Genomic DNA, 21,083 nt, shown 5'->3' on the forward strand with positions numbered 1-21,083 from the left:
TTTCCTGCAATACATTCAGAGGCTTTGAAAAGCTGACGGGCTTAGAAAAATGAAAAGATGTGCACTAATATTAGTGTTACAGACACCACCCATTCATTCCACATTTAAACATACAGTTGTGGTCAGATGTTTATACACACTCATCATGAATGTCATGGTAATTTGGTTTTTTTAAATAAGTTATTGGAACTGGCCTTTTTCGATGGTGGAATGATGGTATAGCATACATCTTTAATTACTTTAAAAAATAAGAGCTGGGTGCTCAAGTTTGAATTTATTTGGAATTTTCTCTAATTCACACAGGGTCGAAAACTATGCATAAAGACTTAAATATATACTTACATCCTCACTAGTATTTGGTTAAATGTCTCAGAAGGTTTGACCTCAACCAAACACTTTTGGTATCCATCAACAAGCTTCTGGCATAATTCAGGCTGGATAATTGACCATTCATCATGGCAGAATTGGTAGAGTTTATTTCAATTGGTTAGTTTCCTCGCAAAGACCTGGCTTAGCTAATGTGAGCTAATGTGCTTTGAATGTGCTTCCATTTGAATCGAGTTTTCATTTGTGTTTGGGATCGTTGTCAAGTAAAAAAAAAAAAGGAGAGTCCTGTATTATTGCATCCACATTGTGTAATGTACCAGTAGCAATAGTGTAAAAACAGCCCCAGAGCATGACGCTACCACCATGCTTGACGGCCGCTGCAGTGCTACTCCTCCAAACACACCACCTGTCATTTTGGCCAAATAGTTCAACCTTTGTCTAATAATAATAATAATGGATTGTATTTATATAGCGCTTTTCGACACCCTCATAGCGCTTTACAATTCCACTATTCATTCATTCACACACTGGTGGAGGCAAGCTACAGTTGTAGCCACAGCTGCCCTGGGGCAGACTGACAGAAGTGAGACTGCCATATCACGCCATCAGCCCCTCTGGCCAACACCAGTAGGCAGTAGGTAAAGTGTCTTGTCCATCGAACCGGCAACCTTCCGGTTACATAGATGAGCTTCCCAACCCGCCGCCCCGGTCGTCTAGTCTCATCATAAAGATGTTCTGCAGAATGCATTTGGCTTGTCCATATGGGCAGCTACAAATTTCAGTGGAGTTTGAAGGTGTTATTTTTGGAGTAGGAGTTTGTTTCTTGGTCAGCACCCTCTCATTCCATGGCAATTTAAAACTGACTTTGCTATCGACGTTGATGCTGGTGTTCCAGAAGTTTCCTGTTCATGGCAGGCTTGAGCCTGGGGGATCCCTGAACATCCTGACCAATTTCCTCTCATCTGATAGTGACAGTTTGGCTCTTCTTTCAGTCCTTAGCAATGAGACATCCAAATAACTTGTACTTAGATGAAACTGCTTGAACTGATGATCTTGGAATCTGCAGTTGCTTAGAAATGGCTCCAACAGACCTTCCCAGCTCATGTTAATCTACAGTTCTCCTTCTTAGATCTTCACTCAGGCTTTCCCATTACAAGCATTGGTCAATCCAGTAAGGGCTGTTTAACAAATTCTTTTTATCCGGGCAAAGAGAAACCCACAAGTTTTTTCTCTTTTATTTTCAGGTGCTTACTTTACCATGTAAGAACCATGTAGAACCTTCAGCGTCAAGATGTGTGAATAGATATTATATAGAACACACAGGGAGTGGGCAGAAGTTTTAACACTGATGTCCCTCTTCTAGCCAACATGCAGGACAGTTTATATGGCCAAAATATCTTTTTGTAGCAGGCTGTAAATATCTTTATTTCTGTTGTAAAGTTTGACATTTTGCGTCTGTGGGAACTGACTCACTTTTGGTCACTTTTAGAACCAGTCTGAAGTGGATATTAGAGAAACTGCAGTGTTCAGTGCTTTAACATTAGCTTTATTTGTTAGCCCCAGAGGTTGATTTTGCATAATGCAGCTTGGCATGCTGCAATATTAACATACACCAGGTTACTGACAACCCTTTTTCAAGCCAAAACGGATAAGACTACATCTAAAACACAATATCCTCTTTAGCATGAGACAAAACAAAACTCAACTCTGACCTTCCCCTTGGTCTCAATGGGTTGGCCAATTATCCAGAACATAAATCTATTGGAATTTTAAGATCAGAGCCATACCACCAGAAAACAAACATCTACTCAAACTGGCATATGGATACTATGAAACATGCATTTCTACAACAGTCTGATTCTAAACTACCTGAATCTGATGTAAACCCGTTCCTATTGATAGAAAATCTCTTAAGACATTTACTGTGGGAGGTCCCAAAGAAATCCAAGATGACAATAATCATTCAGAGAATTCTACAAAATAAGACAAAACACTATTTCCATATAAAAATATAAAAACAAAGATAAGAAAAGTCAACGTAAACTTAAATTATTAACTTAATATCATGTTTACATTACATAACTGACAAATTACAAACTGCAAACTTCAAAAAAAAAATTACTAAAACTTTAATAAGATGATTAAATCAGTCTCAAGGAATCCTGGGAATTATTGTAGTTCATTGCTCTGATTGGTGACTTTGAAAAGTAATCAGTATCAGCTAATGTGTCACCAATCAGAACTGAGGATGAGTGGATGCCCCACCGTTTTAGTGCTGCTCTTCAAACGAGCCATAGAGATTGAAAATGTGACGTCATTTAAGGGTAAAACCGCAAAGGATTCTGGGAATTCGTGGCAAGAGGTACTAGCGCACGCAGGCTTTCAATTGAAATCAGTTACACAGCGATAAAAAGAAACACAAAAAATGGAAAGAAGCTGTTGTATTATTAACTGCAATAGCCGGTCACATGACAGCCACGGGAAGCCGACGGGTAAAGCAGATAAAACAGGTTTTTTGGTTTTTTGTATCACTAATTGCCCAGTACGATTACAGCATACAATATTATTGTCACTGCTACATTTCTGTAATCCGTACCAGAAATTATTTCCACTACTAATTAATTACCATTGAGCTTAAAGGTCCTATTAATAAACGGTTAACGAATGTGTATTTATGAAGACAATTTGTGAGACTGGTAAACTTACCTTTGTTTGTACGATGGTCTTTCGTTCTACACGGTGCATTTCAAGGTCCTGTACCCATCCGTCGGTAAACTGTACCTGGGCTTGTTGCAGTGACCTGAAGTTACTAAACTTCATGAATGTATGCACTGGTGGTGGTGAAAGTTGGGCAGCACGCTAACGTCTTTTGTCCACTCTGTGTGCTCGTAAGGGTCTAACCCTTTCACTCCTTTGATTTTTTTCCACGTATCTTTTCTTTGCCTTTTCGTCGAGTCTGTCTTTGTACAGACCAGCATTGTTATCCTTCGTTTTGTACATACCTTTTTTGGGGGGCAAAGAAAAAGCAAGAAGGTATTGGAACCGGAGAATGAACGTTTTGCAGTGCTGCAAATACTTGCATTTGATGCGGTACTTGGATTGTTTTGCCACGAGTTCCCGGCATGCAATGCGCAAAAGTCACGTGGTCTGTCAATCTCTATTGTGGGCTTGTTGTTCCTACTGAGGTTCAGACAAACTGTTTGGGTTTCTGGTTGGGGGTCGGCGTGGCTTGTGGTGGGAGGGGCTTTTGCTTCTCTGATGACTCTCCCTGGTCACTAGCTGTGGATAAATAAAAGTAGAAAATGAGGAACTGTCACACTGATCTGAGCCCTGAAGTGAAAAATAAACTGAATATGAGCATAATGGAGCTGAAAATAGGTTTAAGGTTTAAAACAAGAAAAGAAAATGCACAGTTCTCACACCCGGAGTGTACCGTCGTCTTTTATATGCAATCTTAGGTTTAAGTTCTAATGACCGAAAATCAGGCTGATCTAAACTACATCTACATAAAAAAGTCAAAAGAGAAGACTCATATGACATTTGTTATTCATATTTTAATAAATAAAAAAAAATGTGAATCCTGTGACCAAATCTAAAAATCAATGAAAAATTTGACATCACTCTAAGCCACCACCAAAGGTGTGCAATACAGTAAATGTTGGTCTCAATCTGATACTAGATTGAGACCAACGTTTAATGAAATGCTCTAAAAGTTAAATTAGACAAAGATGATCAGAGAAAATAAAAACCATAGTTTTTAAATGATGATTTCCCTTTTTAAGAAAGAAAAAAACAGCGGTTTTGTGATAGGCTGACGTTTGTTTTCTTGGTTTTAACTGGATTTCTTTTTACAGTTTCAGGACTTTTGTACAAAAACACATACAGTAGCTTGTGGTAATTAAGCTTCAGGTTTTGGTGAAGCCCTCAGAGGTGAAATACAGATTTGTGTGTGCATGTATTTGTGACTTACTCTGTAGCTTGGAGAGAGAGTACTCCAGCCCTCTCATGGCTTTAGCTTGGTTACTTTTAAACCTGGCGAGACCGAATTCCTGGCGGAGAAAGACAAAGAATTAGTCAAAGATAAATACCCGCACCATACGTTAGCTGTATATAGATACTGACGAAGTGTCACATAGTTGGTATTGGTATCTTGGCTTGGCTTGAGAGCCAGGAGGTATTACTTCACAATGTTCTGAGTGTTTGCAGACAAGTCAGCATCTTCCATGCAAACTATGGGCGACAATGGACAATCTGATAAGAGACCAAACCAATCGCAGACAGAATTTTGGTGCAGCACCCTCTTTGCAACAAATTTCCCCAGCAACAACTCGCTAACTAGTCAGGGGTTTTATTTATGACCTGCATTGCCAAGGAGTAACCGAGATATTAGCTAAGCCAACATGAAGCTATGTAACAAGCATAACAACCCAACTGCAAAAATAATGGAATAAAATTATAATCGCAAACATGCAGAACATTAAGGCAAACTAAGCAGCCGTTATCAAGTTCGTGTTGACCACACCTCCAGCCATTACTGGGGATCTTTTATAGAGATTGAAAATGTGATGTCATTCTGGGGTAAAACCACAAAGGATTCTGGGAATTCGTGGCAAGAGGTACTAGCGCACGCATGCTTTCACATGAAAACAGTCACACAGCGATAAAAAGAAACACAAAAAATGGCGAGAAGCTGTTGTATTATTAACTGCAATAGCTGGTCGCATGACAGCCACGGGAAGCCGACGGGTAAAGAGATTGTTTATGGGATTACGTCATGGAAGAGAAATTGTTCAAGCCATGTTTCCGAAGTAACAAGAGCTGACGTATGGCCTGGATTGGAGCAATTTGAAGACCAAATATAACGTTTCAGAACACTCCAGCTCACATGTTAGTCTGCTCCAAGCATTTCCACAACAGTAAGTCTTCTGTTGTAGTTATTACGTAATTTATCATAACATAATTGGTGATGTAGGTTACAAGTAAGTCTTATATTGATTTGAATAGAATTCATTGCGCTATGCTGCTTTGTTCACTGTGGCTTTGCGGGCTAATGTTTGTTATGTTTTGTAGGAAAACCAATGCAAAATGCTGGAATGTGATCCAGACTGAGCACCCTCTATCAACCTGGATCATACTGAGTTTAAAGCTGCTACCACAGCCAGATTTGATCGGTTAAGCGAGAGCGAGATCAAAACAGCCACGAAAATCCCGCATATATGTGCCCAAGTGTTGTTTTCAAGCAATCAAGTGATGAATAACTGTTTTCTACTATGCTGGTTTCCAATGTTGTTGTTGTTGTTTTTTTGTTGTTGTTTTTTGCATTGTTGATTTGTTTTTTATTGAAGCAGCTAATAAAGCATAATGGAATACAATTTTGCCTCTTTCTTGTAAGATTCTATAATAGAATGAAACAATAATGCCAGTTATAAAGAAAGACAATAAATTGAATGAATTATGAAACACTTATTTTTTTCTATTAGATCTGAAAATGTTGTGTAATACTACAACCTGAAACTACAAACAGATTTCGTTGGCCTGTACAGAAGAAAAAGGGAAAAAAAATGTAACAACAGCTGTGAAATGGAATAGTCCAAATCACCAAAAGTAAACTGGACCTGGGCTTGTTGCAGGGATCTGAAGTTAATAAACGTGAAGTGCATACACTCACACTTAGGACCATACAATAATAAATATGTCCGTGATGAAAGTTGGGCAGCACGCTAACGTCCTTACTCCACTCTGTATGCTCGTATGGGTCTGACCCTTTCAATCCTTTGATTTTTTGCTTGTCCTTTTTTTTTGCCTTTTCGTCAAGTCTGTCTTTGTACGGACCTGCCGTGTTGTCCGTCGTTTTGTACATAACTGTTTTTGGGGTAAATAAAATGCAATTAGGGATTAAAACCACAGAATTAATGATTACCGGTGCTGGAAATACTAGCGCTTGATGCAGTGTTTTGATTTTGTTGCCACGGGTACCCACAAAGCAATGCACGAAGGTCACGTGGTCTGTCAATCTCTATCAGAAATACACTAAGAGAAGCTGGTGTGTTCTTTATACTTTAAGTGATAGTAGGTTGAGTTTGGGTTTTGGTGGCCAATTTTCCCTAGGACTGAAACATTTGTATGTTTGTGTATACCTGTATGGGTCGACCCAGTCCATATACAGCTGTGGAGATCCAGGCCTCCCTCCTCAATTTGGTCCAAGATGGCTGACCATGGTTCTCTTCAAACAGACACCGCTCCACAACAGTCTTAGAGGCAGAGACGGTAGAAAATGTACAAAAAAGCCCGTTTTTACTCCAAACACAAACTGTTCAAGCACAGGAAAAAGTATTATATTCAACCCGGAGGGCGGTGCACTGTTGGACGGACCAATCGGAGTCTACGCTGTGGGACTGTTTTGATCACGCGGACTGGGAAATGTTTCACGTGGCTGCTAGGGACATTGATGAGTACACAGACTCAGTCTGTGGATTTATCAGGAAATGCGTGGAAGATGTCGTCCCATCCAGAACAGTTAAATCCATCCCAAATCAAAAACCCTGGATTAACAGAGATGTTCGCGCGGCACTGGCGGCACGGAGCACCGCCTTTGCCTCCGCGAACACATCGGACTACAAACACGCACATTACCAACTCCGGAAGACGATCAAAGCAGCCAAACGTGAGTACAGGGACAGGGTGGAGCAACAGTTTGACAACCCTCGGAGTATGTGGCAGGGACTAAACACGATCGCAGACTTTAGAGGGAAAACCAGCACACCGCAGACCACGGCCTCTCTGTGTGAGGATCTAAACGTATTCTACGCTAGATTCGACACAGCGAACACCATGAGACCGGACAGGGTGCGCACCGCGGATGACGTCAGTGCGCACACTGTGTCTGAGGAGGATGTGCGGAAGTGCTTCAGGAAGGTGAACGCACGCAAAGCTACAGGTCCGGACGAGATTCCCGGCCGCGTCCTCAAGTCATGCGTGGCTCAGCTGGCTGGAGTGTTCACGCACATCTTCAACCTTTCCCTCTCTCTGTCTGTAGTCCCAGCCTGCTTCAAAATGGCCACCATCGTCCCTGTACCCAAATCCTCCACCATCTCCTCATTGAACGACTGGCGACCTGTAGCCCTGACCCCCATCGTAAGCAAATGCTTCGAGAAGCTGGTCAGGGACTTCATCTGCTCTGCACTACCCGACTCACTGGACCCTCTACAGTTCGCATACCGCCACAACAGGTCCACTGATGATGCCATAGCCCTGACACTACATACTGCCCTGTCACACCTGGAGAAGAGAGACACGTATGTGAGAATGCTGTTTGTAGATTACAGCTCAGCATTCAATACCATCGTTCCCTCGAAGCTGGACAGGAAACTGCAGGATCTAGGACTGAGCAGCTCCCTCTGCAGCTGGATCCTTAGCTTCCTGTCTGACAGACGCCAAGTGGTCAGACTGGGCAGCATCACCTCATCCCCCATCACACTGAACACTGGTGCTCCACAGGGGTGTGTACTGAGCCCTCTCCTGTACTCACTCTACACCTACGACTGCACAGCCACTAACAACTCCAACATCATTGTGAAGTTTGCGGACGACACTACAGTGGTGGTTCTTATCACCAATGGTGATGAGACGGCTTACAGGGAGGAGGTCAGTGCCCTGACCCACTGGTGTCAAGACAACCATCTCACCCTCAACGTCGCAAAGACAAAGGAGTTGATAGTGGACTTCCGGAGGTGCAGAGAAGTACACACCCCCATCACCATCAACGGCGCTGCTGTGGAGAGAGTGAGCAGCTTCCGGTTCCTTGGTGTACATCTGGCTGAGGATCTTACGTGGTCAGTACACACAAACAAAACAGTGAAGAAGGCGCAGCAGCGCCTCTTCTTTCTCAGGAGACTGAAAAGATTCGGCATGAGCCCCCGCATCCTCAGGACCTTCTATCACTGTGCCATTGAGAGCATCCTCACTGGATGCATCACCACCTGGTATGGCAACAGCACCGCCTACAACTGCAAAGCTCTCCAGCGAGTAGTGCGGTGCTCTGAACGGATAATTGGAGGTGAGCTTCCCTCCCTCCAAGACATCTACAGGAAGCGCTGCCTGAGGAAAGCGGGGAGGATCATCAAGGACTCCAGTCACCCCAGCCATAAACTGTTCAGACTACTTCCATCAGGAAGGAGGTTCTGCAGCATCCGGTCCCGTACCAGCAGACTGAGAGACAGCTTCTTCCATCAGGCCATCAGACTGCTGAACACTTCATAGACACCTCACCTCCACTACTGGAACTTCAACATTATGCACTACATACTGTACAGCAATGCCACTGTTTTGCACATGTCTCAACTCTGTATATTTTTATATATTTTATTTATTGTTTACTCTATTTAATTTGTAAAATATGTGTACACACACACACACGTAGAAAAATATTTAGTATACACATCCAGAAATGCATATACTATTATATATTGTACATATATTTATTAGTTTCAGATCAGCCATTCTTGTATTTTGCCTGTTTACATTATTGTATTTTGCACAACTCTGTTGCTTATGAAGCTCGCACACAAGAATTTCATTCACATGTGCTGTACCAATGTACCTGCACATGTGATGTGACAATAAAAAGTGATTTGATTTGAACTTAGTTAAATACTGAAAATGTTAAAACCAACCAGACTGTAAGAGGCCTTGTAGTTTTCCAGTCAAAAAGCATTTATACCTGTGTCCAGTGCAGTTCTTTAAATCCGCAAATTCATCCATTTTCTTGTCCTTTCTGAGATGAGCAAAAGTGGAGAGAATGGCTTCATTTAGGCAACTATCTCCAGCATTTCCAGCAAGGCATTCCCAGTCCAGTCCTGTTTCTGTGACAGGTCTCCTCACAGCTGGACATGCCCAAAACCCCTGACCTAGTCCATCAAAGTCTAGATGTGCAGGAGATCTCCTATTCAGGTGCTCAAACCATGTCAGCTGGTTCCTCTATTACAGTGGTTCTCAAACTTTTTTTGCTGCCTTTGTTTTACAACACGCACGCACACGCACAAACACATCCTCCAACCACACACGCCCATATTTTGCTCCATTGTGGTTTCTTTCACACCTCAAACATTTAGTAAACAATTAACCTTCCTGCCTTCTTGGGACCTTTTTGTGCCACTGCTATGTGTTAAATGGCTGCCATTTCCACTGTGTTCAGTGGAATATAACCAAACTTGCCACAGGATAGTTTTTACCTGTCAATGTTAATATTCCAGTGTGAATTCCTTAAATCAGCCTAAAATGGCTGAGCAGCAGAAATCCCCACACCCATCACCCTGGGGACCATTTTCTGCCCATTGACTTCCATTATAAACGCTATTTTTCAACCCCAAATTATCATCATATGATTTTATTTTTTCTTCTTTTCTTGGATGTCAATGAAGACTCAGGTCCTTGAAGTTTTAATTTTTAAATTGCAAAAAAAATGCAAAAAAAATAATGGCAGGTCAAAATGTATGTTGGTGCCAATCTTTGGTCCATCTAAAGGCCTACTTATAATGACAATCACATATTACTTCAACTGTTTTTTTGTGGAAATATTTAGTTTCGTTTTTTGGTTTTTGGGGCTTATAACACAGGGCGCTCATGTAATAACACTGGGATTTGAAGGGTTAAAACAACGATAATATAATTAAAACTTTACATGAATATTTCAGGGAGAAGTAGTTTTACAAGGTTGGCTAATTTAAAGTGGAATAAAATATGGATATATGGTCTTTTTATGGCGTGGCTGAGAATGGTCCCTAGGGTGATGGGTGTGAGTTTTTTAAAGGATGGCAGGAGGGTTAAGCAAATACAAGTAACTTGCAATAAATTACAGGCAGTAAGAAAGTAAACTATTACACTACGTCCACACCTACACGGGTATTTTTGAAAACGCAGCTGTTTCGTTGACACATAAACAGCATTTCGAATCACCGAAAACGGAGATTTTTTTAAAAACTCCTTTTTTTCCGTTTACGTGTGGACGAAGAATACAGAGTTCGTCACGCAACGTCAAAGGTATGTGCCTTTTTTCACGTCACGCTGTGCGCACGTTATTGTTTACATGAGATGAATTGCAGAATGGCAGATAGAGACAAAATACTGTTAATCTTACTGTCTACAGGTTTTACACACTAACATATACAAACGCAGTTACTGTCCCTCCATTTAGAAAGGCAGAGGCGTCACGGTGTGATTATTTTACTGTATGTGTAATAATATTCAACATTGCTATCAATGCATTTTTCAAAAAATGCCTCTCTGTGCAAAATGGGTTTAAAAACATAAACAACTGTGGGATACTGTTTGTCCGTGATAGGGAGAGCACAGTGCTGCTCCCAACGCAGGGAAAACCAATCCTGCAGGGGAGACTTGTGCACTTGGCACTTGTGCAGGTGAAACCAAAGGGCAGATATGCTTCGCCAGATTTTCTAGTCTTTGGCTTAGAATGAAGTTGGTTTGGAAACATATTCAGCGATGCTTCATCTCCTGCTTTGCATTTCTGTGGGCGCCCTGTGCTAGCAGTGTCCAAGAGTTTTGTTTTCTCTCTCCCTCCCTTTTCATACCGCGCCCCCCCTGCAATGGCTCCACACTTTGGGAAGGTCTGCTCTATTACATCTATGACCATGATCTCATGCTTTCATGCTATTCACAGCTCGTGGCCATTTTCTGATTGGTTATCTCAAACTGCAAACTGCCCCATTCAAAGTGGGAGACAATAAGACCATCAATCTGAACTCTATCCTATCTGTCATGGGGTGGGGGTGGGGGGGTTAATTAACCACAGTGATCTAATCAGAGCGCATCTCACCATCAGCGTGTTGTGGTTCAGGTTCCAGGTCTTGGTGATGAGCGTGTGGGCCTGAGGGTCCACGATAGAATCTTCCAGGACATAGACCGCCCGAGCCATGTGCATGGAGAAGACCCGCTCCGCCCAGCCCGGCAGGCGGTTGGTCTTCGTCAGCAGTCGCCTGGACAGCAGGTGGTTGCTGGAGGTGACCTCGCGGTATAGGACATCTTCCGTGAGTACATGGGTGCTGGTACACCAAAACAGATCTATTTTTTTGAGAACACTCACACATTCTGTTTTTTTAAAATGTCTTTTATTGTTTAAAAAACTGAAGTTCTCCAAACAACACCCAGGGTTGATGCAGTCAAGATAAAAGCACGACAGTTTGGTCCACTTTGTCCATTGTCTGGAGAAAATGGACTAATGTGTTTTTTTTTCTTTTATTGTACTAGATAATAAGGTGACATTTTTCACTGTTTTATAAGGGAAAAATATCAGATTCATTGATGAGAAATGACTTTGCATATTCACTGAAACAATCATTCATGGACTCATTCCGCTTCCTGGGTACCACCATTACCCAGGACCTGAAGTGGGAGCCCACCATCACCTCCGTCATCAAGAAAGCCCAGCAGAGGATGTACTTCCTGAGGCAGCTGAAGAAATTCAACCTGCCAACACGGACGATGATGCAATTCTACACCGCAATCATCGAGTCCATCTTCACCTCCTCCATCACCGTGTGGTACGCTGGAGCCACTATCAGGGACAAACAGAGACTGCAGCGTGTTGTGCGCTCTGCTGAGAAGATGATTGGCTGCAGACTCCCATCTTTGCAGGACCTGTACACCTCCAGGACACTGCGGCGTGCAGCTCGGATCTCAGCTGACCCTTCTCACCCTGGACACAGTCTGTTTGACCTGCTCCCCTCAGGCAGGAGGCTCCGGTCCATTCGCACCAGAACCTCTCGCCATAAGAACAGTTTCTTCCCCTCTGCTGTTGGACACATGAACAATAAACGTACGACTGTTCCCACCACTAACACATGACCCTACGCTGTGTTCACTGCATCATTCCATGTTTGGCACTGATCACCACCTGCACTCTTTCTACGTAGCACTTTTAATTCTTATTCTCATGTATATATCTCATGTATATCTCATGCATATATCTTTCTACGTAGCACTTTTAATTCTTATTCTTACTTTTATTTTTTCATGTCTATTTAAGCGCAATTTATGACAGTATGTTTGCACTGAAGCACCGCAGCAATTTCCTAATGTTGTAAACCTGCTCAACATTTGGCAATAAAACCCTTTCTGATTCTGATTCTGATTAATTACCTGTATGGGTTTGGGTAGCGCTGCCAGAAGGCAGCCAGCACCTGATGCCACGGGCTCTTAATGTCCACCTCGCTGTGGAAATACCTCCCCATGTCGGCATGTACTAACAGAGCTCATTCAGCAGCTGCAGGAACAACATAAGAGACAAGTTATATTTTTTTTAAATATATTTTGTATTTAGTGTCATGAGTTCCTCTTCATGTTTAAGTTTGTAGAATAAAATTCCTGTCCCGTTGGTATGAACACTCACTGAATTTGATCACGGCAAGCAAGAGAGGATAGGACAGTCGTGCCAAAGTCCCCATTAACAGGACATAGACAGCTGATTGTGCCTGCATTAGTGCCTGAAAATCCGGGTAGCTTTAAATTCTAACAGTGTGTTTAAATGACTTTAGTTTTCATACCACAAAAAGTTTTCAGACGCTAGTTTTCAGACACCAAATGAAAACCGTTGGGGTGAGCACGTTTGTAAATATGCAATTGTTAACAGTAGAATCTAAAGTTGCCACTTTAGTGAAGAAATGACTTTGCGTTGGCCGGGAATTGAACCCGGCTCAATTGCTTGGAAGGCAGCTATGCTAACCACTATACCACCAACGCTCACATCAGCAGAGGGGAAAGTAGAGCGACTTATCCTGTGATTAACACAATACTAGTACTTCTATGCAATGCTTTTCGTCATAGCATTTGTTTACTGTAAAAACTGTTAGCTGCGACCGTTATTAGGTGTTGCTACAGCTCCGAGGCCAGCATTGCTAATCCCTTTGTTTTATAACCGCACTTCACCAGCGGGCTCAAGCTAGTTAGCTGTTTAACGCGGTCGCCGCTTCGTCATCGTCTTCTTTTTTTTTTATCTAAATGCTGAAGTCAGCGTCCGAGGTTGCTAGTACAAACACCCTCTACCGTAAACGTCGCAGTCTGTTGTAGCTGCTGAGGAAGCTAACAGCTTCGGCTAGCCAAGTAACGGACGTACCTAAAGCGCGTGTTTCTCAAAGCCCGGCGGACTGTAAGGGAGCCGGCATGGATAAAACACAGAAGCGAGGCAGTTCGGGGGTTTCTTTGTAGCAGCTGCTTATTTGAGACAGAAACAAAGAAGAAAAAAAGTGGACCCAGGCGGTCATACGTGCACTTACCGCCTTTTTCCACCAGATGGCAGACTAGACAAGCAGAAATCAGGTCGCGCTGCTTGGTAAACGGTTCACGACTAAATCCACATGATCTGCAGACCGCATGAAGTTTGGAGGTCTGTGGCAACTCTGCAAAAATTTGGTGCCCTCTGTGCACTCACTCTGTCAATTTACATGATTTACATATTTTAGTCTAGGCAACCCAAAATGTGACGTTCACATATGTGGACGCCAGGTTCTAGGAGGTTAAAGAAGTCCAGATGCTTTTCCTTCCAAGCTCCTTAGATCACAATACAGTTTCTCTCAATCTTTTAAAGTGTAAATCTGTCTGTACTTGCTGGTACCACTTCTGTCTGTTGCACTTATTTACTCTAGGATGGGTGTCAGCTAACAGAAAAGGAGTAAATACTTTTTTCCATTGTTACAAAATAAAATAATAAATAAATAACTATACTGTACAGGCAAAAATATACTACAGACACTTTTCAGTTGTGAATTGAAGCAGGCCTGGTCAGATTTAGAGCAAATCTAAGTTTCAGGTGATATATCCACTTAGACTATGGTTTAAAGATCTAATGTTTAAGAGAATAAAGTTGTTATGATGAGATTGAGCAGTGATTGATCACCTGGACTTGCTTGATACCCTGCACTTTCCACGGAATTCCTATCACATAAGCTGGCCCTGAAGACCTGCACTTCATGTTGTTGATGAAAAAAAGACAGTTGAAAAATGCAAGAAATGTTTAAGAAATTCTAAGATTTTTTTTTTTCTTGGGCAGCACGGTGGCACGGTGGTTAGCACTGTTGCCGCACAGCAAGAAGGTCCTGGGTTCAATTCCAACATCAGGCCGGGGTCTTTCTGTGTGGAGTTTGCATGTTCTCCCCGTGTTTGCGTGGGTTCTCTCTGGGTTCCGGCTTCCTCCCACCGTCCAAAGACATGCAGCTTGTGGGGATAGGCTAATTGGATAATCCAAATTACCACTAGGTGTGAATGTGCGAGTGAATGGTTGTCTGTCCCTGTGTGTTGGCCCTGCGACAGACTGGCGACCTGTCCAGGGTGTACCCCGCCTTGCTCCCTATGACAGCTGGGATAGGCTCCAGCGCCCCCCGTGACCCTGAAAAGGATAAGCGGATGGATGGATTTTTTTTTTCTTTCGCAATCACTGTTTAAACATAACTACCAAAAGAGCTGTACAGGAAAGGAGTGTCTCCTGTCTGGTAAAATACCATGAATTCAGTCCAGGTTAAATGACTCAATAATATGGGCTGCACCCCATAAAGTAAAGCAAACTTATCTTGTAAAATTAGGGTGACCATATTTTGATTTCCATTTGATTTCCAAAAAAGAGAAGATTTGGCTTAGTCAAGAAAAACTTTAATAATACAATTGCTTAAAGAAAACTTTAACATATTTAAACGATAGGCTTTTACAAGTCAACAACTGCAAAAAAGAGGACGGTTGGTCACCCTAGTAAAATGGTGAAATATTATCCGTTCATCCATTCTCTTCTGCTTATCCAATGGGGAAATATTGTTTTTCTGAAAAATTCTCAATAAATTACTTAGTACAGTGGTCCCTCGTTTATCGGGATAGTTATGTTCTAAAATTAACCCGCAATAGGTGAAATCTGCAAAGTAGCCAACTTTATTTTTATACAATTATTATAGATGTTTTAAGGCTATAGAACCCCTCACAACACACTTTATACACTTTTCTCAGACAGGCATGAACATTTTCACACTTTTCTCTCTTGTTTAAACACTGTCAAAGTTCAAACCTTTGTAGAAAAATAAGTCCAGTATTATAGAATGAAACCAAAGAAACCCGCAGGTGACTTTGACGGTGCAAAACGTTTCATCGCCATTGTTGTGTTTGTTGGCGAGAAAACTTACAAACACACAGTACAGCACTTCAAAGCCACACTGGTAGCGATCAAAGATTTATTTAAACTTGACAAGCTGGACACATTCTGTAATGTACAGGAGACACGGCACGAGATTGATTGACAATGGTCACCCTGTACACCTCTGACTTCTGCTACAACTCTGAATTATGCCACATTCAGAAGTTTGCAGATGACACAGCCATCATGGGGTGTATCTGGGATGATCAGGAAGAGGAGTAGAGAAGTCTGGTGAGGAACCTTGTCGCGTGGAGTCACACAAACCACCTGCAACTCAACACCTCAAAGACTAACGGTGTGTTCACACCGAACGCGATGGACGCGAATAGAGCGTCAGGTTTACATGTAAAGTCAATGGAAAGGCGCGATGACGCGCGATTGCGGGTCCCGCGAAAATTCGGAAGCAGATTTGCGTCGCCAAAACGCCAAAACGCGTGAAACGCGCGTCAGTGTAGCGCGTCTGGCGCGTTTGACGCGCGAATAAAACCACGCGCGTCAGTTTTTGTGTTGCATTTTGTGCATACGCGCGTTTCGCGTCTACCGCTCGAGTTGGAAAAAGCTGAACTCGAGCGTCAAATCGCGCCGCGACAACCAATCAGGAGCCTGGTGACGTGGCTCTGACCTAGGTCAAAGGGGCAGATCCAGCCAAAGCCCTTCATTCTTCATTCAGTATGGAGGAAAAGCTAATCAGCGCTGTGGCTAACCACCCTGAGCTGTATGATGCCAGCTACTATTTTTACCGAGACAGGAATAAAAAGGACCTAGCTTGGAGACACATAAGTGAGGAGATCGGGCAACCTGGTAAGTTCATTCCTTCTTCTTTTTAATTTTCAGACTGACCCGATGAAGCCGCGCAAAAGCTAGCAAGCTAGCAAGCCTGCCTACTGTCCCGCGATTTTCCCACTGTTGTACAAATACCTTTCCGCTAACCAGATAATGCGTTTATTCAGAGGACATCTGCAGGAGAAAGTGGAAGAGCCTCAGGGACACCTATAATAAGGAGAAGAGGGCAGAGAAGGAGAAGAGGAGTGGGTCGGCAGCAGGATCGGGGAGGAGATGGAAGTTCTTCGCGGTCATGGGGTTTCTGGACCCCTTCCTCACCCCGCGGGAGACTAGCGGTAATATGGTGCGGACCGTGGAGAACTTCTCCCCCGAGGACCAGGGACAGCCCGAAGAGGCAGCAGGGGAGTGTCAGTCAGAAGGTATGTTTACAATGAATTAATGTAGGCAGTTAATTAATGCGTGTTGTCATACAGGAATATATTTTGTTTATTAATAAACAGTATACAGTAGTCCCGCTGTTCACTGCCTCGCCTTTTCGCTGATTTTGTTTTTATTGCACCGTATAGCATTGCATTCTGCAGCCCAAATGATAAATCTCCTCCGTGTCGTGTCTCCTGCGCTTGCCAAACTTATCATGTTTGGTTTTGATATCCATCATGTCCAATAGAAAAAAACAGCACAAAAACACTCTTAACTATGACCCTCATTCGGAAATATAAAACCTGCACCGGGGAGGGAAAAAGGCGCACAAAAGTGGCGCCGCAGATGGAGAAAAAGCGCGGCATAATACGTTTTAAAATCGACAAAGGTTTGCACTTTGAGAATCAACTTGTGAGAACTGTGACTACTGTTCATGTGCTGCAATAAATGAGAGACCACTGTATATAATAATAAGTATATAATAATATAATATTCTCTATGACTATTGTCTTCAACCTGTTAACATTTAATATTGTCTTGATAGAGTCAAGTAATCATGCAGCAGAGTCCTCCCATGTTGCTTCTCCTGACTCCCCAGTCCCTGGTCCCTCCACTCCTGCTGCTGCACCCACAGGTATGAACATCAAGCACTGATAGCTTTTAACTTGCTTGAATCCCCTTGTGATCACCTTTACTAAATATCTACAACCAATCTGTTCATATCCTGGTTTTCTTCAATTTTGAAAATGAAAATCTAGTAGCAGCCTTCTCATTTCTTTGTGGTGTTTTGTTCTGTGTTTTACAGGCCCACAGAGGAGGACAGCTCGAAGGCGGGCGAGGGAAGGGTCCCAGGACGGTCCATCGGCGGTGGAGCTGGCTATCCTGGAGACCCTAAAGAGGCCACGTCCGTCTGCAACTGAACATTTCCTCCTCAGCCTTGTTCCTGCTCTGGAGAGCATGCCGCCTCAGACACGAGAATTCGTGAAATTCCAAATTTATAAATCAGTTTATGAAAACAGCACAGCTGTGCTAAATTTGGAAACATTGGACCCTAATTGTGTGGATGCTTTAAGCATCCACACTATTGAGTTCCTCTTGGGACTTCCGCACACTTTTTGGCACTTAACTACTTCCACAATTTTCAGCCAATTTTCACCGTTCAAATTTTAAAATATTCTGCTATTTCTGCTAATTCCTGCTATGTCTTTTGGTATTTTTCACTATTATACTTTTTAAAATATTAAGCTTAATTAGTCCCATTGAAATGAATGGGAAACTTCTGCAATTCTGCTAAAATTTGCTTGTTTCTGAAACTTAACTACTTCCTCATATTTTCACGTAGAACAACCATTCAAACTTTAAAATGTTCTCAAATTATGGGGCTATTCAGGTATGATTCAGCTTTTTCAAATCTTTTACCGTTTTACCTTTATGCCTCTTAAAGTTTTCAGTTGCAAAATTGTGATTTTTCACAAAATACATGCGTTGTTATGGTTGCTATGCACTTGGCTTCCAGTGTGCCACTGAAGGTTTTGCAGTCTTCTCTTCATGTCCGAACAACTTCTTGCTACTTGCTCAATCTTCACTCAACTTCCACAAATTATACATCAAAACGTAGGTATTTTTGCTGGGTTTCCGAAAATGTCACTATCATTGTTGTGGTATTCATAGAACTTTCGCAAATCTCCTCAGACCAACACAATGTCGGAAAACTCTCCATATAAAGTGAATGGAGAGTTTGTTCAAAATCACCGCTGCATTTCTGTAATGAGAGGCATATTCGAATCGTCATATCTCCTTAACGAAGCAAAGTTAAGACATGAGGCTTGTCCCGGTATATCTTCAGACACTCGTGACGCTCACAATTCAAGAATTTCTTTCTCACGTATTACCGTTCTGAAATGAGTTGGACTTGTTTGAGGGTAGGAAATTCGTCCGTCGCTCAGATTTCTTCAGATTTCAAACTCTGGAAATGAACCACTTTTTTCTCTAAGCATAACTTTTTGTTGGATTTCCATAGAGACCTGAAAATTTCCATGACTGTTCACCAAAGCCTGCTGTCTCTTATGGTGAAAGAATGATATCGATACTCCAAATAGATTTCGAGTTACAAAGCGTTGTTTGAGGGCAAGTCAAGCCAGTTTTTGCTTCGCTCTACTCAGTTATGGTGCATTAGAAGTCAAATATCTTTAATAATTCACATTTTAATGATAAATTGTCAACACTGGAAGATTCCCCCATCTCTTCTGAACAAAACGGTGTAAGAATGACCGCTCTAGCCCCTACGGTTAGGAAATTATGGTCATTTGTTTGAGGGGAGTCGTCACTATGAGAAATAGGCTGCAATAATCCTGTGCCTCTCTGTGCTGCGTGTGTAAATAGATGCACCTGTTTTGGCGGGAAAAAGTACACAGGCTCTCTGATTGGTGGATTCAAATTCAGCAGCTCCCAGGCTGACCTAGAAACTTACTTCTCTCTCCCTGTGCATTTTTTTGCTGATTTTTTCATTTAACAAGTATATTTGAGGGACCCTCAGCATGTTCAGCATTTTTTCAGCTGTCCATTTTGCTTTTCCAATTTTTCTGTTTAACTTATTACTATTGTGCTAAATCATACTATTTCTGCTATTTTATAAGATTTGTGCAAAATATAGTATTTATGCTTAATCATACTATTTCTGCTTTTCATAGAATTTGTGCCTAATATAGTATTTCTGCTAAATTACAGTATTTATGCTTTTTATACTATTTGTGCTAAAACATAGTATTTCTACTAAATGTAGTATTTATGCTTAATCATACTATTTCTGCTTTTTATAGGATTTGTGCCTAATATAGTATTTCTGCTTTTTATAGGATTTTTGCTCAAACATAGTATTTCTACTAAATGTAGTGTTTATGCTTAATCATACTATTTCTGCTTTTTATAGGATTTGTGCTTAATATAGTATTTCTGCTAAATTATAGTATTTCTGCTTTTTATAGTATTTGTGCTAAAACATAGTATTTCTACTAAATGTAGTGTTTATGCTTAATCATACTATTTCTGCTTTTTATAGGATTTGTGCTTAATATAGTATTTCTGCTAAATTATAGTATTTCTGCTTTTTATAGTATTTGTGCTAAAACATAGTATTTCTACTAAATGTAGTGTTTATGCTTAATCATACTATTTCTGCTTTTTATAGGATTTGTGCTTAATATAGTATTTCTGCTAAATTATAGTATTTCTGCTTTTTATAGTATTTGTGCTAAAACATAGTATTTCTACTAAATGTAGTATTTATGCTTAATCATAGTATTTCTATATATTTCTGCCAGGTCCCCAGGCAGCCAATCCTCTGTGAGGACTGAGACATTCAAATTTTCAAATCAGGGCCTGCACGGCTTCCCATTCAATCATATATGTGTCCTGAGGCATTCAAATTTGCATATTGGGGCCTTCATGGCTTCTAAGCCAGCCAATCATATCTGAGGGCTGAGGAATTCAAATCCACAAATCAGGGCCTGCACGGCTTCCCAGCCAGCCAATCATATATGTGGTCTGAGGCATTCAAATTTGCATATTGGGGAATTCGTGGCTTCTAAGTCAACAAGTCATCCATGTCATATATCTCTAAAAATTCATATTTTAATGATAAATTGTCAACACTTGAAGATTCCCCCATCTCTTCTGAACAAAACGGTGTAAGAATGACCGCTCTAGCCCCTACGGTTAGGAAATTATGGTCATTTGTTTGAGGGGAGTCGTCATTATGAGAAATAGACTGCAATTCGGTTGTTCAGTGATGACGCGACGAATCCTACTTCCGGGTCTAAAGTAGTCTGCGTTTAATATGGCATTTGTGTTGTTAACATGTTTAATGTTATGTATTTTCTTCTATTTGATCTCAAAAAGCTCCTAAAACAGTCAGCGATCACTGTTGACCTCCCTCGGCTTTTATTACCGCTAATCATTTATTTAAGCTCAGTTTTTAAAACCTTAGGATGTAACTACAGCCCAGCCCATGCAGCAGTATATGAATGACTAACCTCGTATTGTGGATGGATTATCTCAGTTGTTCTCCTGGCTGAAGTTTGGTCCGTTTACAGCATCCTGCCATGCAATTACATTTGTTCCTGACCACCGAGAACACTCACGGTAACTTTTATCAAGTGGAAAAAAAGTTAGCTTGTTTATATTATGCTAACATAGCTGTGTCGCTAGCGGTCACGTAGCACATCATTATATACCAGCTAGCCAAACTTCAGTAACCCTACAAACGTCACTGCTGTTTAGCTTTCTGTCTTCATTTATGTTGGAAGTGATAACAGAGCTGTACGTTTTAATTTGTTTCCAAAACCCCGCAGTCAGGACATGCTATATTGTA

The 21,083-nt window shown here is 41.7% G+C and overlaps 2 protein-coding genes and 1 non-coding gene across 3 annotated transcripts; 1 reads left to right on the forward strand and 2 right to left on the reverse strand.

The window, feature by feature from the left end:
- Window positions 1–53: 53 nt before the first annotated feature.
- On the reverse strand, window positions 54–12,598 carry LOC145425591 (PRELI domain-containing protein 1, mitochondrial-like). Its single transcript, XM_080298762.1, has 5 exons — window positions 12,481–12,598; window positions 11,159–11,384; window positions 6,465–6,578; window positions 4,298–4,376; window positions 54–3,606 (listed from the first exon to the last, which is right to left on the reverse strand). Exons 1-5 carry the CDS (start codon window positions 12,570–12,572, stop codon window positions 3,515–3,517), a joined length of 603 nt encoding a protein of 200 aa, XP_080154888.1. The 5' UTR covers window positions 12,573–12,598; the 3' UTR covers window positions 54–3,514.
- A 410-nt stretch (window positions 12,599–13,008) lies between these two features.
- On the reverse strand, window positions 13,009–13,080 carry trnag-ucc (transfer RNA glycine (anticodon UCC)). The gene has a single exon. It is a non-coding gene; the product is annotated as a tRNA-Gly (tRNA).
- A 3,361-nt stretch (window positions 13,081–16,441) lies between these two features.
- On the forward strand, window positions 16,442–17,899 carry LOC145426098 (uncharacterized). The gene is made up of 3 exons (XM_080299638.1): window positions 16,442–16,713; window positions 17,259–17,348; window positions 17,520–17,899. The coding sequence occupies exons 1-3, from the start codon at window positions 16,587–16,589 to the stop codon at window positions 17,882–17,884; spliced, it is 582 nt and encodes a 193-aa protein (XP_080155764.1). The 5' UTR covers window positions 16,442–16,586; the 3' UTR covers window positions 17,885–17,899.
- Window positions 17,900–21,083: the final 3,184 nt, after the last annotated feature.

The sequence above is a fragment of the Astatotilapia calliptera genome, chromosome 3, assembly GCF_964374335.1.
Source record: "Astatotilapia calliptera chromosome 3, fAstCal68.1, whole genome shotgun sequence".
Taxonomy (NCBI): Eukaryota; Metazoa; Chordata; class Actinopteri; order Cichliformes; family Cichlidae; genus Astatotilapia; species Astatotilapia calliptera.